The sequence below is a fragment of the Balearica regulorum genome, chromosome 15, assembly GCF_011004875.1.
Source record: "Balearica regulorum gibbericeps isolate bBalReg1 chromosome 15, bBalReg1.pri, whole genome shotgun sequence".
NCBI classification, from domain to species: Eukaryota; Metazoa; Chordata; class Aves; order Gruiformes; family Gruidae; genus Balearica; species Balearica regulorum.
Window position 1 is genome coordinate 8,073,919 of NC_046198.1, and position 11,082 is coordinate 8,085,000.

General features: G+C 65.2%; 2 protein-coding genes across 2 annotated transcripts in view; both read left to right on the top strand.

Moving 5' to 3' along the window:
• On the top strand, nt 1-3,069 carry NDUFAB1 (NADH:ubiquinone oxidoreductase subunit AB1). Its single transcript, XM_075767660.1, has 5 exons — nt 1-199; nt 280-402; nt 672-759; nt 1,987-2,098; nt 2,898-3,069. Exons 1-4 carry the CDS (start codon nt 47-49, stop codon nt 2,076-2,078), a joined length of 456 nt encoding a protein of 151 aa, XP_075623775.1. The 5' UTR covers nt 1-46; the 3' UTR covers nt 2,079-2,098; nt 2,898-3,069.
• A 1,539-nt stretch (nt 3,070-4,608) lies between these two features.
• Nucleotides 4,609-11,082, top strand: part of LOC142604036 (uncharacterized) — a 7,512-nt gene continuing 1,038 nt past the window's right edge. Inside the window, exons 1-9 of the mRNA XM_075767921.1 lie at nt 4,609-4,751; nt 5,758-5,877; nt 6,049-7,956; nt 8,110-8,222; nt 8,305-8,363; nt 8,520-8,677; nt 8,841-9,003; nt 9,087-9,278; nt 10,310-10,534. Of these exons, the coding sequence (XP_075624036.1) occupies nt 4,703-4,751; nt 5,758-5,877; nt 6,049-7,956; nt 8,110-8,222; nt 8,305-8,363; nt 8,520-8,677; nt 8,841-9,003; nt 9,087-9,278; nt 10,310-10,534 (2,987 nt within the window). The 5' untranslated portion in view covers nt 4,609-4,702. The remainder of the gene's footprint in view (nt 4,752-5,757; nt 5,878-6,048; nt 7,957-8,109; nt 8,223-8,304; nt 8,364-8,519; nt 8,678-8,840; nt 9,004-9,086; nt 9,279-10,309; nt 10,535-11,082) is intronic.

Genomic DNA, 11,082 nt, shown 5'->3' on the forward strand with positions numbered 1-11,082 from the left:
CGCGGGCTGCCGGGCGCGGCGCGGTGCCCGCTGGGAACAGGTCACCATGGCGGCCCGTGTCCTCTCGGCCTGTGTCCGCCGCCTCCTGCCCCGGCCGCCCCCGGCCGCCCCGCGGCCCGCAGCCCTCGGCACCCTCTGCCCCCGCTGCCCGCGGGCCTCGCCGGGCGCGGCCCCGCCGCTCCCGCAGCTGCTGGCGCAGGTAGGGCCCGAGGAGGGCGGGCGGGCGGGCAGGGGGCGGCGGGCGGCCCGGTGCTGCCCGCTGCTGCCGCTCTCTTGCAGGTGCCGCGGGCGGCCTGGCCGCTGTGCCGCCGCTTCTCCGACCTGCCGCCCCTGACCTTGGCGGACATCAAGGAGCGCGTCCTCTACGTCCTCAAGCTGTACGACAAGATCGACCCGGAGAAGGCGAGTGGGGCCGGGGCGGGCGGTGGGTCGTGCCGCTGGCAGCTCCGTGCGCCCCCGGGCAGGCGGAGCTCGGGGCCCCGCAGTTCCCGTGCCTTGGCGGGCCGGGCGGGCCGGGCGCCCGGTTTAGCGGGCTGGGGAGAGGCGCTGCCGGCCCCTCTGACGGGGGGGAGGTGGGTGGCGGGGCGGCCGGGAAGGCCGAAGGCTCCGGGTTGACCCGTTGGTCCTGCTCCGGGTTCTGTCGTACTGAAATTCGATGTTTCTCCTTCTAGCTCACAGCTGAATCCCACTTCATGAAAGACCTGGGTTTGGACAGTTTGGACCAAGTGGAAATAATTATGGCTATGGAAGACGAATTTGGTAATTCAGAGCTGTGCATGCTCGGATTCATCGCCGCTTTTCTTTGGCTGATTCTTAAATGCAGCTATAGCAAAGGAGTATTAGTTCTTTTCTGTGAATAGCAGATGTGTTGTTTCTTTGGTGTAATTCAAAGAAAATTGTGCAGTTCTCAGTCAGGGAGAACATGTGTTGGGCACTGGTGGCACCGGTGGGAGGCAGGAGAAGGCGTCTGTCGGTCTGCTGCTGAGCTCGGTCCCTCTGGGAGCACGGGCTGCTTTTCTCCCCGTACCCTCCTGGGCACCACTCGTCGTATTGCTGGGGAGGGGGAGAAGTGAGGACAGCAGCGTGTCAGTGAGGGCAGCAGATATTACGTTTAGCATGAAGGCTGCATCTGGAGCTGATCTTGGCTCCTGCCTGTGAAATCACAGATACTCCAGGTTTTTCCTCACCAGAGTTTTTTTTCATCCTCAATACCTGATGCTACTAGGAAAAAGTGGAGTTTTTTCCTTATTAGTTTATATTCCAAGTTCTTTTTACATCATTTTGGCCTTCTTCATGCTTTCATTTAAAGCTCTTAAATTTTGGCGTACATGCCTAATGTGTCATATTGGGTCATAAATGTCCCTGGGGCTTGACCATGCTTTAAAACCTACACAGATGTTTCACTTTCAGGGTGTTTGCTAATACTCTATATTTCATACACCTACCACGTACTGTGGGTGAAGCGTTAGTGTGTCTGTGGCTGTGAGGACTAGAAAGAAGAACGTAAATTTTCTGGAATATATTTCAGACCAGTTCCGTGGCCGAGTGCCCTGTGCTCCCTGCCCCCGGCTGTGAGTCTGTACGAGCTGTTGGTTGTACGATCACGCGACAGCAGACTCTGAACCCGAGGGGCTTTGGGCTCCAGTTTGCCTGGAGTTCCCAGGAGCATCCTTCTCGCTGTCACAGCAGTGGCTGTGGGAGCTCTGGGAAGGCGTCAGTGGCTTTAATAAGGCGTGAGGGGCACTCGCCGGCTGGCTCGGCAGCCCTGCTCCATCTGCCTCGTCCCTTATCCAGAAGCAGCATCGCGTAAGGCAGAACGCAGCTTGAAACTCAGTGTAGCAATGAAGTGTTGGCTCTGACCGGCACGGCGGCCCCTGCGTGTTTGTCCCCTGCCGAGCTGCGGGCACCTGAGCCAGCAGTTATTGCTTCCTTTAGCCTTGCTCCTGTTTCTGTTGTTCTGGGCTAAATACGTGTGCTTTCTTCCAGGGTTTGAAATTCCTGATGGAGATGCAGAAAAGTTAATGTGTCCACAAGAGATTGTAGATTACATTGCAGATAAGAAGGATGTTTATGAATAAAAACAATTCTTCAAAGCCGGGTAAGTAGAAATGTGCTTCTGCAAGCGTCTCGGGTAACGACGGCTTGCGCATTGTACACATGCATGGCAGCGTGTGACGCCTGCAGAGGGGAGTGCCCGGTGTGAGGTGACAATGTACGGCTGTGTGGCAGGCAGGAGTCGGGCACATCTGGGAGGGAGCTGGCAGCGGCTGCCTGCTTCAAGTGGGGAGGATGAAGGACACGTGTTTTCCTGAGGCATCTGCTGTTGGAGAGAGGATGTGGAGCTCAACGACCTTTCATCTCGCCCTGCATGGCACTTCAGGCGCTCAGATTATCCACAGATCTTTTAGCAGATGGCAAATTGACTTTAGTAATGAAAGTCCATCTTTCAGCGCTCCCCGGCCACGCGCAGAGCGTGCGGGGTAGGCACGGCCAGAGGTGTGTGATAGCACAGCTCCCTGCTGCCCATAGCGACTCATCTCCTACGGCCGTAGCCGTAGCCAACAGCAGGAAAGGAAACGGGCAGGAAAGGGTTATTGGAGTGACAGCCCTGAGGGGCTGCAGGGGAAATGAGCCGGTGGCCTCAGGCCAGCGCAGCAGAGATCGGTCCCTGTTCCTGTTTGTTCCTGTGTGCGCTTCTGCCCTCCCCCCCCACCCCTCCCAAGTCAGTGGGGGAGCTGCGCCCCTTTGCTGCTCTCAGAGCCCTCCAGAAGACCTGTGGACTCATTACGTGCCCGCTTTTGGTCTTGTCTTGTCTCTGCCTGACCCAATTCTTCTGTGCCTTAAAATGGTAGTTCTTGGTTGATAAAATATTTAATATGTGGATTTTTTTTTAACAGGAGATGTCTCTACCACTAGGACTGGGCTGGTGTCAGCGGGTATGAATACAAGCGCACATGCTGTACTGTTGCTGCTTTCATCAGAAAGTTGTACTTGGACGTTGTATTTAAAACTGTCTGAATGTGTTGTCCTTTAAAAACAAGATAAAAAACGAATAAATATATAAGACCATTGTTGTGTTGATGGCTTTTCCATTCCACGCTGTTGGTGGCTCGCTATGTTAGCGTTCAGCATGTGAAGGGCACTTCAGGGATAAGTGACTTCACTAGGCTTCGACCCGTGCCGGGGCCCGTTACCCCACGGGGTGAATGCACGCTCTGCCACGCGCAGCAGGGAAGGGGTGTGGGTTTGTCAGGCTCTGAGCGTGTCTCACTGGGAGTGTTTTGCCATTCCTCCTCTCTGCACCAGCAGCACCTGTAGGGCTTGTGCAGCTGTGCACAAACCTCAATAAGATGCCCTTCTGTGGCCTTTACTGTGTATTTCATCAGTGCTGGTAAAACCAAGCAAGTTCCCTGTGAAAGGCTTCTGCTTTCCTGATGGAAAATAAAGGGGGGAATGATTTTCCTGCTGCCGAAAAGCAAAATCGCATCAGTGTTTCTGTAATCCTGTCTCAGCAGGGGAGGCTTGCTTTAAATCTCTCCCGAGACAGAAATGAGTTATTTCTGGACACTACATGGTTTTTCCTCTGAGCCAAGAAACACTTTCATATGTCAAGGAGGCACTGCTAGGCTGCGAGCCAAGAAAGTGTCACTCGATAACATATCTTCCTCTGGCAATCAGGGTGGCGGAGGATGGAAAATAGACCCGAATCCATTGGCGCTGCACATGGTGCCTGAGCGAGGTGTGGGTGTTCTCAGGGCTTCCTCTAGAGCCGCATTTCACTTTTAAAATCGCACCGTGCTGAACCCTCGGCCAGCTGGGTGACCCTCTGCCTTCAGAGCCCAAGTTTCGCTTTCGTTGTGCGTGAGGCCCGTGCCTTTGGAAATGCCTTAATCGCTCCTTCACCCCAAATGTGTTCTGAAACATTTTCTAAACAGGCTGCACGGTGGAACTGGGGGGGGAAACAGTTGTTTTGGCCACCGTTTCCGTGCTGGTTTCCCCCGTCTTCCCTGGCATGGAGGTGCCGGTTCGCAGCAGGAGCGGCGGTGGCTGCAGAACCATCCCTTTGCCACCCGGGCGTGGCGGTTGCGGCCGCTGTTTGCGCTTGGTGGTGCGGTCCCGGGTGATTTGGTGAAGGAACCGCAGGCAGATGCAGCCAGAGGTGCCCTCAGGGAGCCTTTGCCTGAGCCGTACCCGAGGCAGAGCCCTGGGCAGCTCCTAACGCGGCTGTTCTGGGGTAAACCTGTGTCGGAGGAGGGCGGCTGGAAGCCGTGTGCCCGCAGAGGAGCCGTGCCCGTGCTCTCCCTGGGCGGTGCAGCCCACGGCGGGGTACCGGGGTGCCGAGCCGGGGTCCCGTTCCCGCGGCACCCAGCGCAGGCTGCGGGACGGGCACGGAGCGGGGTCAGCGCGGGTGCCGGGGGCCCGGCCGTGCCCCCCCCCGGGGGGGGGGTTCCGCAGCCCGAGCTCAGCCCTTCTGCGGCCGAGCTCGGCGTTTGGGCGAGCCCCGATCCGCCCCGCCCCGATGCTCCTTCGGGGCAGAGGCGGGGGTCGGGCGGGGCCGCCCCGGCGTGGGGCGGTGGTGCCGGTGCCGGTGGGGCGGGACCGGGCCGGGGGCTGCGGCTCCCCGGCGCCTCCGCCCGCCGCAGCGGGGGCGGGCGGGGGCTTCCTGCCGCCGCCTCGGCAGAGCCGGCAGCGCCGCCGCGCCATGGAGCGGCTCCGGCTCCCGCGGCTCCCGCGGCTCCTGGCCGCCGCAGGTGAGCGCCGAGCCACGCCGCTGCCCTCCCACGCGGGACCGGCGGGCGGGTGGGGGCGAGGGCGGGGGAGTCAGCGGGCACGGCCGGACAGGGTCCCCGAGCCCCGCAGCCGCAGCCGTGCTGCCCCGGCCGGGGTCCCAGGACCTGCCGCTGGTCCCTCGGCGGGGGGATGCCGTGCTGGGCGGGGGGGGGGGGGTGGAGAGTGGCCGCGGGGTCTGCGGCGGCGGCGGGGCCGGCCCCGGGCACTGGGGAAGGGGGCGGTGGCTGCTCGGGCGTCACCGGGACCCGCCTGGGGTGGGCTCAGCCGCGGGGTCCCGGGGGCACGTGGCGGGTGGGCGGCGGGGCGGACACGCGGGGACGCGGCCGGTGAGAGCAGCGACCGTGTGCCGTGCCGCCGGCCCGGGCTGCTCCGCGGCGTCGAAGGCAGCGGGTGCTGCTCCCGCGGGAGGAGGAGCGGGAGCCCCAGCGAGGCGTTAGCGGGGATCGTGTCCCGAGAGGCGCACGGTGACCCCAGCCCCAGCAAGTCGGGTGACCGACCGACTGCCCCAACGCACGGCGAGGCAGCCGCTGCCGCAGCGGGGACCCAGAGTCCTGCGCAGGGTGATGGCCGGCCTGGCGCTGGCCTGGCGCTGGCCTGGCGCTGGCGCGGTGCTCTGCCCGGGGACCCGGTGGTGCTGGCATCAGCACGTGGCGGCTCTGCCAGATGGTGGTTTGGTTCGGGGCAAAACGGGCGTTTCCAGCACGTGGCAGAGTGTGACCAAGTGGGACAGGATTTGGTTTCGTTTGCTGAGACAAAAGCTGGTGGTTTCCAGATGGGTTTGGGTGGTCCCTGAGCGTGCCCTTTGGCAGTGCTGCCCACGGTTAACGGCGGGGGGGGGGGAGCGGACCCCCACTGCCTGCGCTGGCAGCTCCTGGGGGTGGGGGGGGCACGGTGCCCAGTGCTGATGCCCAATGCTGGCGCGTGCTGCTTGATGCTGGTGCGTGCTGCTCTCTCCCCTCTCCCCAGTGATCGTGGAGTGCTGTGCACAGCTCTGCCCCGGTCTCGGCAGCGGAACAGGCTCCATGCTGGGCACTGCCGTCCCCTGTGCCCACCCAGGGACCACGATGGGGGGGCACTGCCGGACAGGTACCGCTGGGGCTGGGACCGTCCTGCTCGCGGCCCTTTGTCTGTGGCACCGCATGCTGGCTATGTGCTTCGGTGCCATGCTGGGGCCCGGGGTGCTGAGCTGGCAGCTGTGGGGTGCTGGCTGTGGAGCAGCCTTTCTCAGTGTCCCCCCACTTCTGCCTCTGCCCATAGATCTGGAGCAAGGAGCTGGCACGGGGCGGGTGCCGACGTCAGAGGCCATGGGGCAGCTGCAGACAGAGGCTGAGCTGCTGCCCTTCCCTGGGAACCCCGCCGGGACTGCGGAGCCCCTCAGCCCCCAGGGGAGCCCTGGAGGCCCCCAGGCAGGCAGGGAGGGGACAGGGCCTGCAGTGCGGGATGGAACAGCCACCGAGCGCCCAGGGGCCCTGCTCTCTGCAGGCACTGCTGAGCAGGCAGCTGCAGGCAGCGAGCGGCCATCTCCTGCCCCAGCACCCGTGGAGCCAGACACAGCTCCTACCACCGCATCTCCCCCCAGGACTGACCCTGTGGGAAATGTGATGGTGGAAGGTGCCATGACCCCACAAGGGATCCCCTCGCATTCACCATCCTCCGTGATGATGCCCAGCTCTGCCAGGGGGCAGTGGGGGTCCCCCAGCACCGTGCCGGGATGGAGCCCCACGGGAACAGGGCTTGTGCAGAGACAGAGGAGCTCAGGCTCACGTGGCCCCTCTTCCCTGGAGCCGTGGGCTGTGGAGGCCCCGGGTGCCACTGTCCCACTGGGGGACAGCAGCCCAGGGACTCACCCGAGCATCGTGCTGGCCACAGACAGCCCTGCACCGGGGGTGAGCGGGACGTCACCCTTTGCGGGGAGGCTGCAGAGGCTGCTGAGCTCCACGGGGACGCTGCGGGGGACACGGCAGGAGCTGCCAGGGCCGGCAGGGGGACGGGGCTCTGACTCCCACCCGTGGCGTGGGACGGACATTGCATGGCAGGGTCCCCGCTCTGTCCCTCACCCCTCTCCACTGTCCCTGGGGGCTGGTGGCCATTGGGACACCCTGGCCAGCACAGCCCAGCCAGCTGTGGGAACGGGCCCAACCTCACTGCCTGCTGCAGGCAAGTGGTCAGATCTGCCTGTTCCCACCACCACCACCAGCATCCCAGGGGTGACGTCCCCCGGCCTGGGGGCAGCCCTGAACCCAGCCACGGGAGTGTTGGGGCCACCTGACACAGACGGTCCTCATGAGCACGGCCATGTCCCCCTGGATCAGACCTGGCGCCCACCAGCTGTGCCAGGGCAGCCCCCCACCTCGGTGGCCCCAGGCAGCACTGCTGCAGCACAGAGCGGGGTGCTCCGCACCAGCCCAGGGTCCCTCCATGTCCCCCCATCCCCACAGCCTGCCCCAACCAGCAGCTCTGCAGCACCCACATCATTGACCCCACAGACCTCCCTAGGGACCAGCCAGGGTGTCGCAGGGCTCGGCTCCGATTTTGGCTCAGCCCCGGCAGGGCTGTCCCCAGGGCACCAGCTGCCTCATGCTGGCTCGGGGGAGGATCCTGCTGAAAGCCCCCAAGTCCTGGGGGGGGCACCAGTGGACGTGGGCAACGGCGAGCCCTGGACAGCAACTGCCCCACTGAGCCGGCAGCCGGGCAGCCTGGCCCCCTCCTCATCCCTTGCCAACCCCCGCCAGCCAGCTCCGTCCCAGCCGGCGTCTTCCCTGGGGCCAACCAGCACTATCGGCAGCACTGCCACTGCCATCACCACCACCACCACCATCACAGCTGCCACTGCCAGCCCAGCACTGCTTGGGGACGTGGGGACGGTCACACCAGAGCCGGGTGCTGCTGTATTGCAGGGGGATCCCACAGGGTTGACGTGGGGGCCCCCAACTCACCTGTCCACCATGGTGCCAGGGCCCCCCCAGCAGCCCACTGTTCCCCCCGGGACCCTGGGCCATCGTGGGGGCCCCGGGTCCCCCTCAGCTGCCGGGGACACAGACCTGGTCCAACCGTCGAGCAGACCCGGAGGGCAGCTGGATGCTGACACCCCCCAAGCGACGCCGGCCATGGCAGGCAGGGCCCCCCAGGTGTTCATCGTGGAGGATCAGCCGCCCCTCCTGAGAGGTGAGTCTCAGGGTTTGGGACCCTCTGCTTGGGCATGGCGGGAGGAGAGAGCCCCCAGGGGCCATCAGCATGAGGGGGGGGTCAGTGGTGGTGTCCCCCTGGGGTGAGTGGTGGGGGTCCCTGTCGTGCTGATCCCCATCTCTCCTCCCACAGCATCCCTCCTTCGCATCCCCTGCGAGCTGGTGCTGGACATGGGGTTTGTCCCCGCCTTGCAGGACCCCGGGTCCCACGAGCGCCGGGGGCTGCTGCACAGCTTCAATCGAACAGTGAGCAGGGGCCGGGGCTGTCGGGGGCGGGGGGGGGTGCTGGGGGCCATCCCACCTTGCGCTCAGCTTCCTCCCTGCACAGGTCTCACCCCTCTTCATGTTGGTGCCCGGGTTCCTGCGGCTGGAGGTGACGGGGATCAGGTAGGTGCTTGCGCAGCCCCGCAGCGTGAGATGCTCCCTGGCACGGGGAGGGGTGCAGGGAGTATCACACGCTGCAGCGCCGTGGCGATGCCGGGATGCAGTGCTGGACATGGGGGTCTGAGCCACCCCCGGACTCGCCGTGGGGTGTCCCTGCAGGGAGGGCAGCGTGGTGCTGGAGTACGACGCACTGTTCGCGGCAGAGCAAGTGCAGGCGCCAGGGCTGGGCGCGCTCCTCAACACCGTGCTGGGCTCTGGTGGCACCCGGCCGGGGCTGGCGGTGGGCGCTGCCCCCGTCCTGCGCAACGTGGCTCTGGGTGAGTGCGGGGCCGTGCTCGGGGCTGCACAATCGCCGGACCCTCCCGTAGCCCCCAGGGCTCGGTGCCCAGCCAGGGCTGGTCGCAGGGTGGGCACGTGCCTGGCCCCGGCTCTCTGCTCGGCGGGGAGGAGGTGGCACAGCCGGACCCCCCATCTCTGCAGAGCGGCCGCTGGACCCCTGCGCCGTGCTCTTCACCTGCCGGGCCGGCTTCACCTGCGTGGCCCGGGCGAATGGGAACGCCACCTGTACCTCCCTCTGCCACCGCGACTACTGCAAGAACCAGGGCATCTGCACCCACCCCCGGGACCGGGGGCCCCTCTGCCAGTGAGTGTCCCCGGGACCAGCCCTGGGGTGACGGGTCCTGTCCCCTCTGGTGCCTGATGCCCCCCCCCCCCGCCCTGGCACAGGTGCCCCGTCGGCAGCGATTTCTGGTTCATGGGGCTGCGTTGTGACTACCGGGTGACGCAGCAGAGCCTGCTGGGCATGGCCGCCGGGGTCCTGCTCAGCATCGTCCTTCTGGCCACCGTCGTCGCCGCCGTCGCCATCCGCCGGTTCAAGGCGCTGCTGCTGGAGGCCAGGGCCGACCAGACCCGCAGCAGGTGGGTGCGCGGGGCCGGTGGGGGGGGGGCTGGGGTCCAGCGTGGGCCCAGGGGGAGGGAGGGGTGCTCCTGCTGCAGGGCCGATGCCCCTGCTCCCCCCTGCTCCCCCCCCCCCCCCCCGGGGGTCCCGCAGCAGCTCCGGCCCTGCGAGCGGGTGGGTGCCCGGGGAGGGGGGGGGTGGGGGCAGCGCAGCCCATCCGGGGTCAGGGAGGCAGGGTTGGCTTTGGGCTCGGCTCTGCCAAGAAAAACACTCTGCGGCGGCTGATAGCGGCGGCGGGAGGTGCCGGGGCGGCGGGGGGAGCACGTGCGGGGCCCGGGAGCGGCGGGTCCCAGCGTCCCGCGGAGCGGAGCCACGGCGGGGCCCCCGGGTGGGCGGGGGGCGGGTCTGTGTGTGCGTGTGGCCGTGCCAGCGCTGCCCGGGGGAGGATGGTCGCGGCCTCTCGCTGGCACCGGGCAAGCGGCGTGCGGGCGGGGAAGGAGCGGCGGAGGCTGCCCGGAGCCGCGGTTGCACCGAAGTGCTGCGGGATGCACCGCTGCACGATCACTGCGGCGGAGAGACGCGTGAGATGTGCTGATGAGCCCCCCCAAAATACATGGTCCCGGGGGCCCCCGATGCCTCCCGTGGGGGAGCAGAGGGTCCCTCTCCCACCCCCGTTCCGTGCACCGACTGCCTGGGCCGGGCTCAGCCCGGTGGGGCTGCAGGTGGGGAGCGGGCTCCCTCCTGGCCCCCTGCCCTCCCCACCAGGGTTTCGCAATGCGCCACGGGGGGATTGTTCCCGAGGAAACCACCGCAACAGCCCCGGGGCTGCGGCCAGACGTTGTTCCCTGTCACGGGCTCTGCCCCCACCCAGGGCGCGGGGCTGGGTCCTGCGCTGGTGCTGTGAAATTTGGGTGGAAACCTGTGCTCTGTGCTTGCAGTGCAGTCACTGGGGTCGTGTGTGCATACGTGTGCATGTGCGTACGGGTGCATGTGCCCGTGCGTGCCCCCGAGGTGCCGGGTGCTGCTGCAGCCACCTTGCCTTGTCCCGCAGCTACCGGCGGTTCTGCCGGCTGGACGACGTCTCGGCCCAGTACTGGTCGCGCTCCTGGCTGCCCTCGGCCAGCTCGCTGGACAACCCGGCCTTCAGCAACTCGGAGGAGCTGCTCCACTTGCAGATCTTGGACAACGGCTGCTGCAGCTGCCAGGAGGACTTGGGCATCACCGACAGCTCCAAGCAGCACCCCGCACCGCCTGCCCGCCCCGACTGCCGGTCCAGGTAGAGGGTGGTTTGCTGAGCCTGACTAGCAAGGTCTTGTCTTTAATTTGCTGGCCTCCCTGTGCTTATCAACAGCACCGTGGAGCTTTAACACCGCAGCATCCTTTGGTGTCCAAGAGGAAATAAATGGTTTCTTTCCCATGCCCCCACCATGTACACACACAGCTTTGTGTGATGGGGACTGGTTTAACAGCAGAGGGTTCAGAGCTGCAGGAAACAGTGTGGTTGTGTGTATGTGAGAGTGTTATAATCAGCTTCCTGGGGTGTAAATGGAAAAAGGGCCCTGGAAGTTTCCAGTTTCATGAGCAAACGCCACTACAGGCAGGGACACCCCCACCCATGGGCCTGGGCAAGCCAAGGGCACAGCCACAGCTCGGGAATGACTCCCTGCTGCCACGCTTGAGGGGACCTGGGAGCACACTTGCAGACAGTCAGTGCAGTAAGCACATCACCCACTGTAGCAAAACACCTCCAAGCGTGGTCCCACTCCCGAGTGTCCCAGGCTGCTCTGTCAGCAACAGCTGGATTTGTACCCCCTCCTCCTATGC